This window comes from Coenobita brevimanus, chromosome 33, assembly GCF_032717465.1.
Source record: "Coenobita brevimanus isolate Jiangsu-jjx chromosome 33, ASM3271746v2, whole genome shotgun sequence".
In the NCBI taxonomy this organism is placed as follows: domain Eukaryota; kingdom Metazoa; phylum Arthropoda; class Malacostraca; order Decapoda; family Coenobitidae; genus Coenobita; species Coenobita brevimanus.
In genome coordinates, this window is record NC_136986.1 from 24,244,549 (window position 1) to 24,266,633 (window position 22,085).

Sequence of the window (22,085 nt, forward strand, 5' to 3'; positions counted from 1 at the left end):
CCCTTTGGGCTAAGATACAAGTAAATGTGTGTGTGTGTGTGTGTGTGTGTGTGTGTGTGTGTGTGTGTGTGTGTGTGTGTGTGTGTGTGTGTGTGTGTGTGTGTGTGTGTGTGTGTGTGTGTGTGTGTGGATAAGTAAATTGGGAGTGTGTCGTCCTGTCTATACAGCCCCCCTTTTTTTTAGGGAAAGTTGCCTAGGTATACAGACAGATAATTGTTGCCACAGATTTTAAGTTTACTGGACTATCTACTGTAGTCATTCAAGCACCACTAAGGAATTCACACTCAAGGCGATTCATTCTAACGAAGCCTCATATAATGCTTCATTTCAGCGACTAAGGATTATCATATGCAAGGAGCTCAGGTTTATTAAGACCCATTTCATGTTTCAGTGTAGCTCCCTAAGGATTTATCATGCATGTTTTTAACTCTTACCAATCCCTACGTGGTACCTAACTTTAACAAAATCCAGTATACTCCATATGTTTAAAAACTTCCTTTGTACTTGTTAAGTACTGTATGTAGGTTTCCTCGTGTGTCGTCGTGAGCCACAGTGGCACAAGTTACTTGTATGTTTAAGAGTTGAATTAAGAATTCTGAAATATTTGATGTCTATCTGAACCATCTGCTCCATTGATACTGTTGTTGTTGTTGTTGTTGTTGTTGGTGGTGGTGGTGGTGGTGGTGGTGGTGGTGTTGGTGGTGGTGGTTGATAGTGGTGATGATGACTTTGTTGTTGTTACTGTTGTTGTTGCCGCAGGTTCATCTGAATATAAACTCAATAGACTGAATTTTAAAGCTGTACTTTTCTTGAGATCCAGCATCGCCATTTCGGGGGACAGGGTGTTAAGGGACGTTTATAGGAAGGCAGTGAAACTGGTCAATTATATCAATGCCACATCATGAAGACTTCCTTCTTTAATACCTCTCTTGATAATTGGCTTGTCAGATGTCAACAACACATTTCTGTCTTGTTGTACTGTCACCATTTCAATGCATGACGGGTGAAGAAAAAAAAAACTCATTTGTATTTTCTGCTATAAATAAAATTGTAAAAATTACGTTAAGAATTAGGGTCATATCGCTTTCACTTTATATTAAATTCATTGCCTAGTACTAGCAAGAATAGTTAATGTTAACTCCTTTCTGATACAATCTGTTACAGACGTAATAAAAATCATGTGAATTACTTCGAATAACTCGCATGAGCGGCTGCGCGTGATAGAAATGACTGGAGAGAAATTGTGAATGAGGGGATATTCTCCCACATTTGGTCTGATCAGTTGATCGGGTCAGGTGCGGGTAAAGGGATGGGTCCATTATGATGTGGCAGGGGTAAACCAGCTCTATTGTCGGGCCCTGCTGCGGATGTCACTGACTGCACTGGCAGTTCATCCTCGTGCGGTGTTGTGCGGTGAAGATCTGTCCCTTCTCCCCTTGGGGCTAAGATGCTAAGAATGTGTTTGAGTGGATGAGTAAATTGGGAGTGTGTCGTCCTGTCTTGGCAAGCTCCTTTCCTTGGGGGAAGCAGCCTGGGTATATAGACAGATAGAAATACTTCGTTTTTATTTTTTTTCTGAATCTGACTTTACTTGCACCTTATATGAATATATGGACTTGTGAACTAGTTTTTCTTCCTTTGGATTAAAAATACAATATAAATACACAGTGTACCCCTGGACACCATTCCTACATTATGCATGTTTCCTGCAAATGATTATTACTAGTATGAATGCAACAGCAATATTGCCCTAAGGCTGAAAAGGTCAGATACTAAATTATGTTATAGGCCTGTTTTATATCAATAAAACAAAAATTTTGGCTGCGGGAGTCACATGGAAAATTAATCAGTGTAATGTTAGTCTCGTAGGTCCCAGTTTGGAGAAGGGTGAGGCTCCGACACCAGCAGCCTCTCCACTACAAAGGCCACACTGCCCAACGTGATGCCCACCAGGAGAAGCAGCAGAGGTCCCTGCATATGGATAATAGACAGACTCCTGAAATTAGTTTGGCTGTGTTCTGCTCCATCCTGCCCTTGCTGTTTTATTTCTTCCCTCTGTTTCATTCGACTTTCACGTGCAGCGGCTTCCAGTGTTTCCTTCTTCCACTGCTCATACAGACCAGCCTGAAAACAGAAAGTTGCAGTAGTGAGTCATGGAAGAACATAAACAGTCTGCCTCAGGTCCCAATGTAGTAAATTTTCTAGTTTTTATGTAAACCATGTAGGAATCTCTTAACCAATAGTGTTATAACATTTAATTTACTCTTCTGTATTCTAATGCATTGGACATACTGAATTTTTGCATAGTCACCCGTTATTTGCATAGCGGTACGTGCACAGTGTTAAATGACAATATGATATGTTAAGAATCGATTTAACAATTTGTACTACGACTCTGATAAAGCAGAATCATTAAATATAATGCATCATTCTAGGCTGGTCACTCCTGTATAACATTCAGAGTAAAGTGGTTGGGTGGGCTATAGTTCAGGCAACAGCTAAGAATACTGTGCCACCCTCTCGTACTCAGTGGTACCATCACCACATTTTATCATGTTGTTTGGAATATTTCGATATAACGTAACGTAACCTAAAACAATATGGTCACTACTTGTCTTTGTGTGGCATGCTTTTGAACAGTTAGGCCGCACCGTCAGGAATTACCTCTTTATTTTATTATTAGCACCGTACTCTTCGTCCCCAATTTATCCTTTTTATACTCTGTGGAAAATGGTACAATGCATGTGAATAGTACAAATACGATAATCAGCGATGTATTTCGCAAAAACAAATAGGATATCAAAGTGCAATGAAATGGGGGTCAATACTTTATCTATCTATTTGTCTATCTATTGCCAGACGTCTCAATCCCGTTTGGGGTGGCCACAAACAAATCGCCTCCACGTCGTCCTGTCTCCCGCCATTTCACTGCCCTGCTACCAGCTCACACACCCCTCTCTCATATACTTCTCCACCCCATCCCTCCATCTCATCCTCGGCCTCCCCCTCCCTCTTCCCCCCTCCACCTCACTCACATACACTCTTACACTCTCTTCTTCAGTCTTTCTCCCTCCATCCTCTCCACATGGCCAAACGACCTCAGTGTGTTCCTCATAACACTTCCTATCACATCCACATCCACACCACAACGCTCCTTTATACTGTTACGGAACAGAGAAAGATAATGTACACTTTAAGTGAGAATACTAAAAAATCACTACTGTCCCGTAAAGTTCCAGGTTCAAAACAAAAGAGTTAGGTAAAATTACAAGTTAAAGTTTAATGCTCAAACTAACAACAAAACATTCAGAACTCATAAGGATAATGTAATGGCAAAAACAGGTTAAATATATGGTTAACTGCAACAGCCTCTATTAACACGAAATTAGCATGAGTAAACTTATCTAAGTCAGCCCTGATGAAATGAAAAACACTGGGTAATGCTCAGTTAATGCAAGATAAATAATTACCGATACAAACTATTATTAAAAATGATGGACATAAAGATCCCTACATGAATTACAAAAACTTCACTAGACCTACAAATTAAACTTATGCTATACAGTACAAGAACAAAATGCAATAACACTTATACTCAGATTACACAGCTGCTAGATGGTTGGAGACTTCCTGAGAAATTCACAATAATAATAACTGTACAGGGGAGGACAGAGATGTGAACAAAATGAGGAGCAGATCTAAGTGGCAATGATGCAGAGACTGAGCTCATTATATAGGGGCCAGCAGAGCTTGATACAACTTGTAAGAAGGACGCGCAAATGAAGCCATGGGGACAAAGAGATGAAAATCCCGCATTGAACAACAGAAAGGACGACTTACTCTACTATAACGGTAGAAGGGGGGCACTGAGGCAGAACACGCTCGTGATCAAACATGCAGCATACTGTGCGTTAAAATTACACAAAGGATGATGAAATCATAGGCTATGTAACACCTCCCCACAAAGAAAAAGAAATTTACAAAGGAAATTTCTTATTACTCTAAAACAATCTGTCTAAAGTCTAGATAAGCAATCTGCAATGACATTTTCTTTCCCCATGACATGTTGTATGTCTAATGAATACTCCTGAAGAAGTAGACTCCATCTTGTCAATCTCTGATTTTTATCTTTAAACTTACTAAGGAATTCCAGTGGGTTATGATCGGTATAAATGACTATGGGGTCAAAACCAGAACACAAAAAAAATGAAAAATGCTGTAAACCCAAAATCAAGGCCAAAAGCTCTTTCTCAATAGTTGAGTAGTTCTTTTGAGGTGGAGTGAACTTCTTACTGTAATAAGATACAGGGTGTTCAGTCATAGGTACTTGCCAGTATCCCATTAACAAATCAAACTTACTTATTTACCTAGCCTTTCCGATCTTGTCTATGCAATCTTCCACGCGAGGGAGAGGGTAAGTGTCTGTTTTGGTTATCTGATTAACACGTCTGTAGTCAATGCAAAGCCGCTGTGACCCACCTGGCTTAGGGACTAGAGTGACAGGAGAACTCCATTCGCTCTGACAGGGCTCAATCATCATGTGGTCCAACAGGTAGCCAAGCTCCTTCTCGATGAGAGGAACTTTCACTGGGTTCACACGGTAAGGAGGCAGTTTAATTGGCTTTGCGTCTCCAACATCGACATCATGCATCAACACAGTAGTTCTTCCTAGAGTGGCACGGAACACTTGCGGGTACTCCTGCAGTAATGCCGAAAACTCCTGCCTTTCCTCGGGAGGTAGATGAGAAAGCTTAGTCTGGAGATCATTCATGATATCAGAATTCTTCCCCAAACTATCACTCAGGCTCATGCTGCATGGGAGAGCTTCACTTGCAGACTCGGGTGGAACAGCTACAGTGCAGACTGGATTATTTTCGTCCCGCCTGTGATATAACTTTAGCATGTTGATGTGACATAGTTGCTTGTTCTTTCTATGATCTGGTGTGGCGATGACATAGTTGACATCACTGAGTTTCTTCTCCACGAAATAAGGACCACTAAACTTGGCTTGAAGAGGTTGCCCATGAACTGGTAGCAGAATCAAAACTTGATCTCCTGGCTGAAAGTGGCGTAACCTGGACTTCTTATCATACCAAGTCTTCATCTTCTCCTGAGCAGCTCCTAAATTCTCTCTCGCCAGCTGTAAAGCAGTGGACAGCCGTTCTTTGAACTTCATCACATACTCCAGCAGGTTGACGTCATCTTCCTCCGACAGCCAGCATTCCTTGAGTAGCTTAAGGGGTCCTCTTACTTCATGGCCAAACAGTAGTTCAAAAGGTGAGAAGTCCAGTGATTCATTTGGAGATTCTCTTGCGGCAAACACAACGAATGGAAGACCTTTATCCCAGTCTTTCTGATGTTCCAAAAAGTATTTCTTGAGCATCGATTTGAGTGTTTGATGATATCTCTCCAACGCTTCTTGGGTCTGGGGATGGTAAGCTGAAGACGTGATCTGGGTGATGCCCAACTCTTTCAGAGACTGCTTGAAAACATTCGACTTGAAATTACTTCCCCGGTCTGACTGTACCTCCTTGGGCAGACCAAACTTTGTGAAGAACCCTAGCATTTCCTTAACCACGTTCTTTGCTGAGATATTTCTAAGTGGAATGGCTTCAGGATAACGAGTAGCCATATCAATCAGGGTCAACACATAAGAAAATCCTGAAGAAGTCTTAGGAAGAGGGCCCACAATATCCACCAACACACGGGTGAAAGGCTCCTCAAAAGGAGGAATGGGAACTAGAGGTGCAACCTTTTCGGTCTGATTACACTTCCCCACAATTTGACAGGTGTGACAAGACTTACAATACCAGGAAACATCCCTGAAGATACCTGGCCAGTAGAAGTGTTTCAAAATGCGTGCCACAGTCTTCCTCACTCCAAGGTGTCCTGCCAAACTGGAATCATGAGCCACTCTAATGATATCCTGCCTACAAACACGAGGGATGACAACTTGATGTACAACCTCCCATTCACAGTCGGCTGATGCTGTTGGGGGTCTCCACTTCCTCATAAGTACTCCTGACTTTACATAATAACAAGTAGAAGCACCGGCTGACTCTTCTTCACTGTAAGCAGAGTTAGCTAGACCTTTCAACTCAGGGTCAGCAACCTGCAACTCAACAAACTCTTGACGAGACAAATTATCAACACTACGGGGTACTGCCTCATCTGGTGAGTGGTCCAAATTAGCAAAAAAAGTGTCAGCTAGGATAACATCATCATCATCATTATCCTCTAAGTCACCAGTAAATTTAGACTTAGCCCTAGTGACAGCACATGCAGGGAACACATCAGGGACATCACAATCCTGGGACGCAGCCACTGGCTCACTAGACAACTGAGGAGCTGGACACACTTGACTTCCACCAATATCATTTCCAAGTAAGAAAGTTACACCTGACATTGGGAGTGTCTCAACCAACCCAACCATAACGGAACCATTAACAAAGCCAGACTCTAAATTCACTCTGCACAGAGGGACAGAGAAGTAATTATTCCCTACACCTTGTAAGATTACAGTTTCATCAGAGGAATTAACATTAGAGCCTAGAACACTGGTCAGCATAAGGGATTGGCAAGCACCTGTGTCACGATATATTTTAACTGATTTCCTGTCATTACTGTCCAGAGGACTGACAAAACCATCAGACAGGAAATTAGCACATGAACTCTTGAGAGTGTCACCCACGTTACTGCTCAAAAGAGGATCTCCATCATGAGAATTTAAGTTACCCCTCAAAGCAGGTTCAGTTAACTCGGTTAAAGAATTCTGGGAACTCTCAAGAGTGGACACTAGACCAATTGACTGAATATTTAAAGACTCCTTTTTGTTCACATCACGCTGTCTCCTGAAACATTTCTCTGTAGTATGACCAAGCTTACTACAATAAGTACATTTACTTTTTTGAAATCTAGAGGTGAAGCTGTTATTTACTTCCTGAGAAACATCATCTTTATTCTCTTTCCTGTTACCTGTACTCTGAGTAGAGGCAACGTACTTACTCTCAGCTTTCCTTTTTTCTTTATAATATCTCTTGTGAGTGAGAACATATTCATCACCTAAAACTGCAGCATCAGACAAATTATCTATTCTTTTCTCATCAAGATATAGGCTTACATCTTTATAAATACACCTCTTGAAGTCCTCCAGCAAAATCATCTGCTTAAATTTACCAAAATCAGAATCCACATTCTTAGAATTTAACCACTGCTCTAACAGATTTTCTTTGATTTTTGCATACTCAACATGGGATTGCTTATCTTGCTTGTAAGTTGTCCTAAATTTTACTCTATAGGCTTCAGGAACAAGCTCATAGGCCTTAAGAATCAAGCTCTTAACTACATCATAATTATCAGATTGATCCTGAGGCAAAGATGCATAAGTTACTTGAGCTTTACCGGTGAGAACAGTTTGACGGAGTACTGGCCAATACTCCTTGGGCCAATTAAAACCTGTAGCTACCCTCTCAAACAACTGAAAATATTTAGTTAAATCAGATTCATTAAAAGGAGGGACAAGTTTAACATTTTTAGCCACATCAAAATCATCAGAGCTAGATGATCCAGTTCCACCTTGTTTCATGCGATACTCATGGTCTGCCTGAATCCTAGCAAGTTCAATTTGTGCCTGAGCCTGTACCTGTGCCTCTTGAATACGAGCATTTGCCTCCTTAACATCAGCCTCCTTAGCACGTGCTTGAAATTCAGCTTCCTTCACACGAGCCTCCTGCAGGGCTAGCTGTAACTTAGCTAATTCAGTCTGCGTTTGCCCATTTGGAAGAGTTACATTAAACAAGCTTTCATTAATCATGTCAACAATTTGATCTTTAGAATGATGAGAGCGAACAGCAATTCCCAATTGTTGAGCAACGAGCTTAAGTTCATTCTTTGTTCTGTTTTCTGTATCACACACTGTTTGCACATTTGACAAAAAATCTTTGGCTTCATCAAGTGAAGTAATAGTAGACATCATGAATAAGTAACAGTCACAAAATATCAAGCAATATCCTTATGATGATATCCTGAATATCCTGATAAGAGGTCGCCAAATTTATGTTACGGAACAGAGAAAGATAATGTACACTTTAAGTGAGAATACTAAAAAATCACTACTGTCCCGTAAAGTTCCAGGTTCAAAACAAAAGAGTTAGGTAAAATTACAAGTTAAAGTTTAATGCTCAAACTAACAACAAAACATTCAGAACTCATAAGGATAATGTAATGGCAAAAACAGGTTAAATATATGGTTAACTGCAATAGCCTCTATTAACACGAAATTAGCATGAGTAAATTTATCTAAGTCAGCCCTGATGAAATGAAAAACACTGGGTAATGCTCAGTTAATGCAAGATAAATAATTACCGATACAAACTATTATTAAAAATGATGGACCTAAAGATCCCTACATGAATTACAAAAACTTCATTAGACCTACAAATTAAACTTATGCTATACAGTACAAGAACAAAATGCAATAACACTTATACTCAAATTACACAGCTGCTAGATGGTTGGAGACTTCCTGAGAAATTCACAATAATAATAACTGTACAGGGGAGGATAGAGATGTGAACAAAATGAGGAGCAGATCTAAGTGGCAATGATGCAGAGACTGAGCTCATTATATAGGGGCCAGCAGAGCTTGATACAATTTGTAAGAAGGACGCGCAAATGAAGCCATGGGGAGAAAGAGATGAAAATCCCGCATTGAACAACAGAAAGGACGACTTACTCTACTATAACGGTAGAAGGGGGGGACTGAGGCAGAACACGCTCATGATCAAACATGCAGCATACTGTGCGATAAAATTACACAAAGGATGATGAAATCATAGGCTATGTAACAATATCCTCATTCGTCAGCCTGTCTCTCCATGTGACTCCACAGGCTCCTCTAAAATAACTCATTTCCACTGCTGTCACTTTTGACTTGTGTCCTTCCAACAATGTCCAAGCTTCACTTCCGTACGTTAGAGTTGGTATCACAATACTGTCATGTAGTAACTTCTTCACTTCCATGCTCACTTCCCTGTTTCTTGTCACTGCTTTCAAAGAATAAGCAACTTTTCTTCCTTGCTGTACCCTTTCAAGCACTTCACCCTTCAAATCTCCATCCTTACTCATCATACTACCCAAGTACTTAAACGTACTCACATTTTCCAATTCCTCACCATCCAACCTCGCTGTACATTCACTGACTTCACCTCTCTCAAAGACCATCACTTTACTCTTCCCTACATTCACCTTTAGATTCCGTTTCTTGCACACTCTCTCAAACTCATCCACCAAGCCTTGCAGCTCCCCTTCGTCTTCACTCAACAACACAGTATCATCTGCAAACAACAGTACAGGGAGTTTTCAAACACTATCCTCTCTCACCAGGGCCACTCCAACATCCATTACCCTACCTTGTACCTCTTTTATTACCCCAATACTTTTTAATGATGCAAAATCCTACATTAGATAAAGTATGATGCATCTGAAAAAAATGTTTGCTACTTTGTTACAGGGTGAAAATATAAAAAAAGCACTTTTTTAAAAAATATGAATGCTAATATATTTTCAAGTTACATTCAGTAAAAAAAAAAAAAAAAGAAAGTAAAACACTGGTGTTTAATCGCTGAACGGAGTCTTCTTTCAAACAGATTATCTCATTTAATTCATATAGCTTTGGTTCAAGCATGAACCATATCACATTACCTATATACAAATAAATGCTAACAGTCCTCAAAATCCTTAATAATCTTTTAATTTTAAGCATTATTTTCATGTTCTGGACTTTTGATAATGATCATTCTTCGGTACATAGGCCGATATAGGACTAACGTGATTTATAGAGCCGTCTGATTCCTATGTATCTCCACTGTTACTGGGGGGATACAGGTATAAATTTCAACAAATAACTATTTTACGCTACATTTGACGTATATGTCACGTTTTCAAGGGCCACCTACCACAGCCTGACAAAACTGTCTGTTTACAAACCAGCTCCTACAGTCACATGAACAGCCACTGGAACAATCCGTTACTTCTTGCAAATCCGTCAATTATTAGTTTATGCTAATAAAATGGCTATATAAAGCTTTCCAAATGCCTGTGCATTACAAATGCATATTATGGTTATAAAAAAAAAATCTTCGCCATTTATGCCTCCCAAATATAGTCAACATATACGTAGATTTCAACAATTTTCGCCTATAAGATTCCTGGGATAACACAATATAAAAAAGCTTTTCTTAAGCAGACACAAAAAGAGAGAGAGCCGGGGGAGGGTTGATTCACTGATTGATTGGATATAATTAAAATCTGACGGCGCAACTGCCAGGGTCATATGCCGCTGGACAAAAATGTAAAAGACGCCGCAAATAACATGTGCATATTCAAAAATAGATAATACCAGTTAGTAGGAATAAAACACTGAAAATAACATAAGTATAAAATATTAATTACTTGTAAAAGTGGAAGGAAGCCCACCTCCTGAAAAAAAATAGTAACATCAGTAAAATCTCCAGTGGCTTCCCCAAACATCAAGGACAGACAGTCGGGACCATCTGCCTCCTAATGCTTATGGAAGAATCTCTGAGGGAGGTCCCCCAGACCTGGACACTCGACCAGCAAGGTATGGACAGTAAGGGGATCATGGCAATCATCACAGTACGGTTGAGTCCCACCACTCATCAGGAGTGCCCAATGCAATGTGTAGCAAAAGCCACTTCCAATTGCCGAGGTATGGAGGGGAGAACCCTTGGCAAAACCACTCCCCGAAAGATTTTCTTAGCTTATTATGAGCAACACCATACCAGTGTCTCTGCCAACACGTACAAATCGTGTATCGCAAGTAAGGTGTTACATCAGAAGCAGGAAGCAGGTAGTCGATTGGGGGATGTTGAGAAGATGCAGCTTCAGCTAATGTATCTGCCCTCTCATTGCCCACCACACCAACAAGTGCAGGAACTCAGCAGAAGCCCACATGACGCCCATGACAGCCAAGAAGAAAAAGTCATTCTAAAATTCATAAAACCAATGGGTGGGATGCATTAAATGACTCCAGTGCAGAAAGAGCACTATGGGAGTCACTAAATATGACAAAAACAGAATGGCGGAAAGTAAAAATGGTTCTGAGAGCATATAAAATTGCAGTCAGTTCCACCGTATACAATGAAGTAGTACCAGGAAGGCTACCGCCCCTACTAAAGGGAGCTAGGGCAACACAAAATCCTGCTCCAGTAACAGACTTAGACCCGCCAGTATAGACGGGGACAGAACCCTCATGAGTGGAGGCATGTTTTAAAATGGGAGAGAGGGACACTTGAAAGGGAAGTGAGTCTTTTTATACCAGCAACGGACCTACAAAATGTCATACGAGGGAGTAGCCATATACCCACCCTTGGGATCTGATATGGACAAACTGCCAGTCTTCGAACAGAGAGAACAATCATGACAGACCGGACCCTGTAACCAATGGGCAGAAAGGGAAATGGAACTTAATACCCTGAAACGTGGCCAATCAGCCTTATCCAGAAGCCAGCGAGGAAGACGTGACTGAGGTCCACCTCCACTAGCAGTTAGGAGTAAATGGAATGTGGTCACTGCCATACAGGTCTGGCAACACATCCCAGGGATAATCTAAAACAATATCTGCTGAGCATAAGGACAAATCAATGGCAGTAAAAGTTCCAGTCTGGCTATGGAAATAAGTCATTTTATCTGAGCTGAAAATGCCCAGCTCCTCATCTTCCACTAAAGAAGCCAGCATAAAACCCTGACTGCTGGCCTCACCGTTTCCCCATAGTGTATGGTGACCATTCGTATCTCCTAGTAACAGAAAGAGAGAAGGAAGGCCACAAATAAGGCGTTCCCGATCCACCCTTTCAATAGTATCACTAAGATATTTCTGATATTTGATATTTGATACATATATTTTGCTTAACATAATATAAAAGTACATTATATACATATACAATATGCAAGCCACGGTCCATTGAACCGATGCACTTTTATGGACCTGATGATGTTTTCATATTTTGTGTCTTGTTGGATTTGAATGGACATGAAAAAAAAAAAAGTCATAATTCAAATATGGAAATCTGTACTGATATCAATATAAGTAATAATGAACATAAGTTATAAGAAAAACAGCAATAATAATAGTAATAATGGAAAAAAATATTAACAGCAATAATAACTAATAATGTCAGTGCTTTGCCTACAACAGTAGTCTTAAATGATAACAGCATATGAAATCATAAATGGTACAGAATGGTAGAAAATTTAAATTAGTAATAATAATAAGTGACAAGAACAAAAACAACAATAATAATAATAATAATAATAATAATAACAACAACTTTTAACACTAATAATAATAGTAATAGTATCAATAGCAACAGTAGTAGCAATAATAATAATAAAAATACTACTACTACTACTAATAATAATAATTATAGTAGTAGTTGTAGTAGTAGTAGTAGTAGTAATTATAATATAATAGAAAGAATAATAAACAATAATAATTACAGTACTAATATGTATTGAAAACACTAGCATTACCAATATCTCCATCAATGGTCGTACCAGGAGCACTACCCTGCGATAAATATATTCCCAGTTTAATAAAATACCAGTACACATCTTTTTACGTGCAGTACCTATACACTCCCTGTTTCCTACATACACCAACACACGCCCAGAACTAGACAATAAATACACCCACTGTCCATATATATACTTTAGTAGACACAATAATTGCTAATATGTCAGATACTAATTTAATTATATTTTCTGAATAATTCTGCTTTAATTTTGTAACTGAAGGAGTTAAGTGACAGTATTTTTGACGTCCTCTTGCAGTTAGTTCCACACCTTTGCTTCCCTAAAGGTGACATTTGTTGTGCGTGTGATGTTCTATACAGTGGGAGTCTGGGGTCATTAGTTCTTCTTGTGTTAGTTGTATGAGATATACTGTATATCTGAAACCACAATCAAATTGGTGAATAAATATAGCTTTGAACACGAACAAGCAGGTCTGAAAGTGGATGATGTCATGAAATTTAAGTATTTTATTCTTACTGAAGAGGGGATTATTATGGTTGTACCTTTGTTTATGGAACATGATACAGATTTATTTTTTTCTGTGCTATGAATGCTGGAAACTGTATACTGCTGATGTAAAAACATCCGGACAGTAACAGACTGCAGGGTAGTGGAGATGTACTGATGACTGTACAGTATGGAATATCCTGGTGAAGGAAGATAGTAGCACCTCCATGTCGACCCTGGCCTGGCACAGGATCAGAATAAAAGGCATGGTAGCCATAAGGACCAGAAGGAACGGCATCTCCTACCATGGTCTCCTGGATGCACATGTACAGTGGAGTAAATTGAGAAACAGGATGACACAGTTCCTCATAGCTAGCACATAAACCCTGACAGGTCCACTGGATGATAGAACCCATAGTGGAGGGATGATGATGATTAAGTGTGGGACTGTACATCTCATAAGCGAGTGGGTTTGGACTGATGCTTATGAAAGCCCTTGGGAAGAGACTGCTCAGCACCAGGAACATGCACCCTATGTCGAACATCCGTGGGCAAACGTGAGGACGAGGAAGAGGAAAGTTTTACAACACACTTCCTCTGAGGTGGAATAACACTTGGCTTGGAAAGTGGCTTGGAGGCCGCCTTGGGTGATACGGCCACTGTTAACATCAGAAGCCCCAGAAGTAGAAGGAGTTTTCACAGGATTAGAGCCCTGTGAGGATGACATTCTATGTTTCAGAACTGAAGCACCAACGGTCCGTCCAACACCATCCCAAGGTGAGGACCTGACCATAGGCGAACCATCAGCTGAAGCCTCCACCTGGTTAGACCCCTCAGCCTCCGAATAGAAGAGGGAACAGAAGAGAGGTCGGCACAATATTCGACAACAGAGACCTTTGATGGCTGGTCTTCAGGCTCAGAGGACTGAAGAACCACGGTGACGTTTGCGAGATACGGATGTGGCTTCAAGCATACTGGACAAGGCGGGAGAAGGTGTCACGTCAACGTGCACATCCGCCACCACCACGGAAGTGCACAAACCATCAGTCACCGAAGTGGGAGCAGACGCAGTCGGAGTAGTGGGCAGGCAAACATCAGTTTCACAAACAGTACGAACCATGGGGACAGCATCATACAAAGCACTAGGTGATGGAGTGGTCATCATTCGGTCAAGGCCATCTCTGAGACACAGGGCACTGGCATTCCAGAGAGGACAGCAGCATAAGTAACCCCATGCTAGAAGAAGTGAGTCTGAGCTCTTTTCTTACCCTCAAGAAATGAAACCTTTTCAAGTGTCTGAATTGACAAAATCTCCTTTTCTAGGCAGTAGCGAGGGTAGTTTCTACTATTTACAGCATGAGGACCCCCACAGTGATAGCATTTAAGGGGTCCTGGACAGTCACTGGTATGGCATGATCTGCCACAGGAGACACAGACACCAGGAAGGCCTGCCCGTGCATGGCAACAAAATTGGCTGACATGTCCATATCCTTGACAGTGCAAACATCTCTTTGGGGTGGACATCTATGGCTTCACAGGAAGTGACAGGTAATCCAGCTTCACAGAAGTAGGTAAGGTCAACCTGCTGAAAGCCAGGAACTAGGTAGGAGTCTGTGTCAGGGCACCATCGATTTTCTTCTGCAGTCGCTCAACAGCTGCCACACCAGAAGATCTCAGTTCCTCCAACAGCTGTGCCTCTGGGTAGTGGAGGAGGTCACGTGAAAAAACTACACTTTTCATCTGTTAAAAGTGGCATGCCTAGCACAGGCAATTGCGGCACCAGGAAAAGAAGTCAGAGCCTGTAAGTCAGAGCCTGGGAAGGACACCTGAGTAAGAATGCTTCCATCCCCTTGGGAACAGATCTTAGGTTCCCAACCTCAAGCTGAGATGATACCACGGTGGAGATCGAAAATGTCAATATCTAGTATTGAGCCACCCACAGGGTTCTTTATTACATGATAGTTTGCATAGGATTCCGGCACCATGTCTTTTGGCCTGAACCCCAGAGCCAAACCAACCAGACGTGATCCCATCCTAGTCCCAGTGGGATGCTGGGGCAGAGGCCGTGTTGTCAACATTTTTATTTAAGGTATCCATATACATTGCCAAAAAAAACTTCGCTCCACCACCCCTCCACCCACAATGGAGTCCAACAAGGGGAAGTCTTATGCCAGGGACAACACCACTAGTGACTGCACAGGCAGCAGGAGAGCATACGTGGGGAACCTGGGCTAGGGTGACTCCAGGATGATAGGAGCCACCAGGCCCCCCAGTGCCCACTTGACCCTAGCCAATGCGTGACCAGCCGATTGACCTGGTCGGGCCCAACCAGGCCACCCATCTAGCCAGACCAAGGGACCAAAGAGGTGTACTGTTAGCTGCAGGGTGTATCATGCAGCATCACTCAACCCCCAGGACACCTGTCTCCCAGCATTATGGGATGCTACACACAGCAAATACATGGGGAGGCAACAGTCCTGCCCTAGATGGCATATGTACAGGGACTAACATCACCAGCAGGCCTCCCCCACCAATGATGTAGGGGGTGCTTGGTCCACAAGGCCAACAGATGCCAAACCCTACAAAGGTAGGCACACCTGCAGAGTAGGTGGCACTTCCAACCACGCTTCAAGGCCTGCCATCGCGTCAAGGTGACCTCCCTCAGTGGGGAGAAGGGCGAGGGCTTTCCAAGAAGAAGTAGTACCTCAGAATGTTTTATGACCTGTACCTCAGAGATACTATGGATGAATTTACCAGATATAAATTGTTACTCAATTAGGGAGAGGAAAGTATAGCACCGATGAAGGCTCTCTCCAGCCACCTCCTTCACCTGCAAAACGAGCACGTAAAAGGAAGCACCACACCTAACCCGAGGAAAAACGGATAGGCTATGAAATTGGAAGAAATATTCAATCTACCACAATGTCAGGTCTGGCATAGCCCTGAACTGCTCTGTCGAGGAAGTGTCAACTGCCTGTACTGGTAGATAATTCCAGATACAACAGATCTTATACATGAATAAAACTGCCTAATGTTTAATGTGGAATCGTCATTGGAGGGTGATCACTAACCGACTCAGATGGAGTAACAAGGCTGTTAAAATAAAAGTATATTAACCCCTACACTGCGGGCTTGTTTACCAATGACTTGCGTGTCCCGTGGGGTTATTTGGGCTCCGACAGACTCTCAAAAAATATTTGCCAAAAATCAGTTATTAGTCCTAGAATAATAAAATTACATATGCTTATGGCACATACCTTCAGCTTTCTCCTAGAATGATTGTTGAGCCTTCCTCGGTTACCGTAGGACTTGTGGAGACCTCTGAAGTAGGGTAACAAAGTCTCCACTTTACACTTCCCGACAACCCATAATATGATTCCCACAGCCAGATACAAACACTATAAACACTATTCTACAATTTTCAAGTAGTTTGGGATCCATACCAAAAAAAAAAAACCACTGTGAAAGTAATGGAAATTACGAGCGCGTCTGATCGTCGCACTGGCACTAGTTCGCTCTTGGTACTCTGTCATTTATTATTCATAAAACCCCTCACACCTTATATTTCTATTACTATATAACACTTATATATATCTACAGTCTTTATCCATAAGTTTCCTTCAGTAGTATTAGTTTATTGTCACTGTAGGGATTCAATTTCTTTCAGTAAAATACGTAGCATTCACTTTCTCGTCCTGTATACTGGCATTGAGAGTGAATGTCACTTTCATCTTCACTCTCATAACTCATAGCATTCAGACATGCTAGAGTGAAACTTTCACTTTCATTACTCCTAGGATATATACTCGTATTCTTATAATACTACTCATTTACATTTCTATTTACGTTCTCTATTTTATTTACGTTATTTACATTTCTATTTTATTTACACTGTGTTGTGCACTGTCACTTGAAATAACTTATAAAACTATTTTCCATTGTTCACGTATATTTACATTCATTACTTTCACCTGCTGTTTACACATTATTTACACATTATTTACAATTCCACTTGCACTGTTTTACTTAATAGAAAGATCGTAGTCACTCTTTTATCAATTGTCAGCCCTTTACCTCTTTCCACACGAGGTTTAGTAGGGGGTAAAGGTCACAGGGCCATTTGCATGGGGGTGAAAAAAGGCCTTGAAGTCAGCAAGAAGAAACATACGTACCCTCGCTTCGGAAGATGAGAGTAAACTGATAACGGAGGGCCAGCGTGTAGGCCTGCTTAGGGGTTATTCAGAGTTACCAATATTAGTTCTTGAAACAGCTAAGTCTAGCACTGATATGATTGGCAGGAAACCTAGACAATACATTATAAATTTGGTAGTTCCAGGTGAATGTAAATATCACTTAGGCTTCTCCCTTCCTTCCTTACATGTATATTTATTACAAAAATATATTAGAGGCCTACTTAGGAGATATATATTCAGAGCTACCAATGTTAGATCCTGAAACAGCTTTGTCTAGCACTGAAATGATTGGCAGGAAATCTAGACAATACATTATAAATTAGGTAGTTCCAGGTGAATGTAAATATCACTTAGGCTTCTCCCTTCCCTCCTTACATGTATATTTATTACGAAAATAGATTATACGGCATATTTCAAGGGGAAAAAAACAGCGAAAATTAGCGAACGAGTGCACGTGAGGTGTTGTCAGGTGATAATTAGCCAATTTCAGGTGTATGGCACTCTGACTTACCTTATTTCTTTCTTGTATATATTATTTGGTATAAGAATAGGACATAGGGCTTATTTCAATGGATGAAATCAGTGAAAAATTCCAGGGAAGATTTACTTAGCGTAGCACGGCCGGGCAGGCGAGAGGATAGGGTAATGGAGGGGGGGAAGGGAGGGGAGTCAAGAACGGGGAGAAATGGCTAAATTGTCAACAATGGATGGGAGTACAGATGAGATTAGGAGTGCTGACTAGTGTTGGACATTGGCAGTACTGATAGATGATACAAGCCCCCACTTGGAAGCCCGGGTGAATTCAAAATAACACAGAATCACAAAAGCGACGCCCCGCGGTATGATCCCTTGCTCCCAAGCGTCACGAAAGTGACGCCCCGCGGTTAAAGGGTTAATCACTAGCTAGTGTTGAGGGGAAAATAACACAATATATAGGGCAGTTTTATATCCGTTTTAGAATATGGTTTTCTCTTTTCATGCTGGTTATTTAACATAATTATGGTATTAGAGGTTGATATTCATACTTCTTCTTAACACAAACTGTTACCAGACCCATAAACAGAACTGGGATGCTACTGACAAGGAGTGATTTTTATCGTCCAGTATTAGCAAGGCAAGGCAATAAAGTTTCTGTGTGTGTGTGTGTGTGTGTGTGTGTGTGTGTGTGTGTGTGTGTGTTTATGTGTCCGACTCTGGGCATAGGCTTCACAGCCTGCTCTCAAGGCCCAGTAGTCCTCCTACATATGAAACACATCTACATGTCACCACTTCGGTGATAACACCCTCCGTCCATATTGAATACATGCTAGGGCTGGTGTACTGGTATTAGTGGGGGTATTTTTACGACATGTCGGCGGGTCTTCTGGTAGATCATTAAAGTCTGCTTTTTATTAAATTCAAATTCTTAAACTGTTCCCTGCCCCAGCGGGGATTTGAACCTGGGTCCGGTAGGACTGTGTGTGTGTTCTTATCTAGTTGTTTCTTTACAGGAATGCGTGAAGCTCGTACTGTCCCGTGTTTTGAACCATTTTTATCATATATGTCTTTTAATTTATGAACTGTTTTGGCGCACACTATTTTTTCGATAATGCATTCCACTGATCAACTGCTCTATTTTGGAAACTGAATTTCCTTCCATCCTTATCACCTCTCATTTTGTAAAGTTTTCTACAGTGTCTACTTAATGTTGCTTCCCCAGAGGTTATAGAGTCATTTATGTCTATTGTCTCTTTTCCTGTGAGGCATTTATTTAACATAATCATTTCTTCTCTTTTCATTCTCTTCCGTAATGTTTGTAGGTTTAATTTTTCGAGTCTTTCTTCATAGCTTGGGTCCCTTAAACTTGGTGCTCATCTTGTAGCCGCCCTTTGTACCTTTTCATTCTTATATATATATATATATTTTTTTTTTTTTGAGATATGGATTCCAGACGACTAGTGATGCATACTCCAAAGTTGGTCTGATGAATGATGTTATCTTTCTCAGCATGTCTTCATTTATATATGTGAATGCTACCTTCATATTAGCAAGCAGTTTGTACATGTTCCTTACTTTTTCATTTATGTGGTCAGCTGGTGATAGTCTACTACTGGTAATCACTCCTAAATCCATTTCCCTTTCTGATGTGTGTAGGGTTGAACTTCTTAACTTATAGTCCCACTCTGGTCTTTTTTCACTTTTACCAAATTTTCTTACATGACATTTGTCCACATCGATTCCATTTGCCATCTATTGCTCCATTCATGAAGCTTATTTAAATCCTCTTGTAGTTCTATGCAAGAGTCTGTGTTTGTAACTTTCCTTTGGATTTTTACTTGGATTCCTCCTTGATTGTACAGTTTCCATAAAAGTCTTTTATGTGGTACTCTGTCAAATGCCTTCTTGAAATCCAAATATATGTTGTCTATGCAGCCTTCTCTTTTCTGTATTATTTCTGTAAGTCTGTCATAGTAACTTAATAGGTTAGTAACACATGATTTTCCCTTTCTAAAACCAAACTGTCTTTCTTTTATCATATTGTGTTTTTCCAGATGATTTACCCAAATTCTTTATATCAGTTTTTCTAACATCTTGCCTACGATGCTGGTCAGTGATACTGGTTGGTAGTTAACCTCTCTGGCCCCTTCAGCCTCGACTACCACCCAGGACCCAAAAACAGGCCTATTTGTCAATTTTCTCAAACGTTAAAAGTTTTATGCCCGATTTATAGAGCTTGAATTTACACACCTGAAAACTCAAACGCCACCGTCCGAGACCCAATAGTTACCGATCTATGGCCCGTCAAAGCTGATAATAGTCATCTGTCGTGACCCGGGCGAGAAAGAAAACTACGCAGGGGGGGGTAAAGATATTCTGTGCTACAGGCTGGGGGGTGGTAAGGCCAGGAGGGGATGTACAGGGATGGAGGGATGGGAGGAGGCCACCACCAGACACAAAGGAAGGGCCCCAGTGAAGTACAGGGAAGTGGAGGGAGGGTAGGGGGGAAATATCCTCCCCTCAGATGACTGAGGACCAGGACATGGGGGAGGATCCACATCCGAAGGGTGGAGGATGCATGAGGAGGGTGTGGGAGGGATGGTGGTGGTGGTAAGAATCAAGGGAGGTAGGGCAGTAATAATGTAGTGGGGTAGAGCGATCCAGCGAGAGGGAGATGGGGGGATGCACCCCCCACCGCCTGGGTACGGGACAGGATTTCTCCCTCCCGCGTGTCCAACACTTAGTTCTGATTGGTCAGAAGCCATCTACAGTACATCACAGCCGGGGTGGAGCAAGCTGCCACCAGTTTTTTGTGGAAGTTGCACAATCGATGTTCCTCGTCCATGTAAAAAATTGTGAAAAATCGTTGATCGTCGAGCTTCGTACTTTAGGGATTAAGTGGATTTTGTGTATTTACTTTCTTGAAAGGGGCACAATGTTTGCTTTCTTTCAAATATCATATAGTTTTCCTTGTCTTAAGGAGTCTCTGAATATTAATTGTAATGGACTACATAGCACTTTTGCACGTTCCTGTAATACCAAACACGAAATCTCGTCAGGGCCATGGCTTTTCCTCTCTCTAATTTCCTCATCTCTTCCCGGACCTCTTGTTTTGTTATATGTATATTTGTTAACCCAAGGCATCCCGTCAATGTATGGGTATGTTGCAACATTTTGTCACAGCTAGACCCATCGACATAACAGTACAATGCGCAATTGCAAGATTCATAATTTGCACAATTTTCAATTTTCGTGCGTGATTATTGGTACGTATACACGTGACACCTTCCTCTATAAGATGCCAGACAGGGACAATGCCTTACCCCGCATTACCTTACACGCCATTGTCCTAGCAATTCACCTGCAATCAGTGACCTGGCCAATAAAGACATTCAGGGCCAGAGTGATTCTCCAATCGATGACAATGAGGAGGACAAAGTTTACGTAGCATTAGAGGAAGAAACAGTCAGAAATGATGATCAGGTAATGTCGCCAAAAAAGGTCAGGTATGTTAATGTGTTAGTCAGTGAAACAATGCTCATATTGGTTATATTACTGTGTGAAAACCATTATACTCTCGTACTACATATAAATTCGTACAAAATAAATAAATAAATACCGTTTATGAGTGGTGTAGAATAGTTACCCTCCCATAGAACTCGTTTTCTTTGGAGCCACCATGATAGAAAACCCAGTAAGGTAAGGAGTACTGCTAGCTGTATCGAGTGTATTAAACCTCAGGTGAGCAATTTCTCTATGAATTTTCGATGTTTCTCACCAAAAGCGGAGGTTTGAGCCAAAAAAAAAAAATCCAAAATTTTTTGGGATTGGGGGGAGTCAGTGCTGGAAAATCGGTCAGGACGGGGCAGGTTATGTGTGGGCATGCTTGTTCGTCTTCATCTCTCTCAAATCTACTTAACTGAGTAAAAACTGACTGGAAATTTGTGCTTAGTACTTCACAAATATCATCTTCATTGATATAGATTTTCCCCTCATCCATGATGGATTGTATTTTAACTTTTGCTTTGCTTTGTATGTCGCTGTAGAACAACTTTGGCCGATCAGTACTTTTATTAACAACTGCCTTTGAGTTTCTCTCCTTTCCCTTGTATAATCAGTTCTTGCCTGCTTGTAGTTTTTATATGCTATTTCACTTTTATGTCGACTGTATCTGATCCACAGCAATCTCTTTTTTTTTTTTTTTTTTCATTTTTACAGTCAGTATTGAACCAGTTCTTTATCCTTATTTCCTTGTCTTTGTGCAATGGGACATAATAATTATTTTTTTTATGCAAGAAAGAAGGAACCAAAGGCCAGTAGCCTGCAAACCGTTCCTTCCAAGAAAACAAAAAACAAAAAAGAGAACCAAATTCC

The 22,085-nt window shown here is 41.0% G+C and overlaps 1 protein-coding gene across 1 annotated transcript in view; it reads right to left on the reverse strand.

The window, feature by feature from the left end:
• Nucleotides 1–1,857: 1,857 nt before the first annotated feature.
• The window catches only part of LOC145395830 (ionotropic receptor 93a-like), a 92,963-nt gene continuing 72,735 nt past the window's right edge, over nucleotides 1,858–22,085 (reverse strand). Inside the window, exon 5 of the mRNA XM_080269362.1 lies at nucleotides 1,858–2,124. Within this exon, the coding sequence (XP_080125488.1) occupies nucleotides 1,858–2,124 (267 nt within the window). The remainder of the gene's footprint in view (nucleotides 2,125–22,085) is intronic.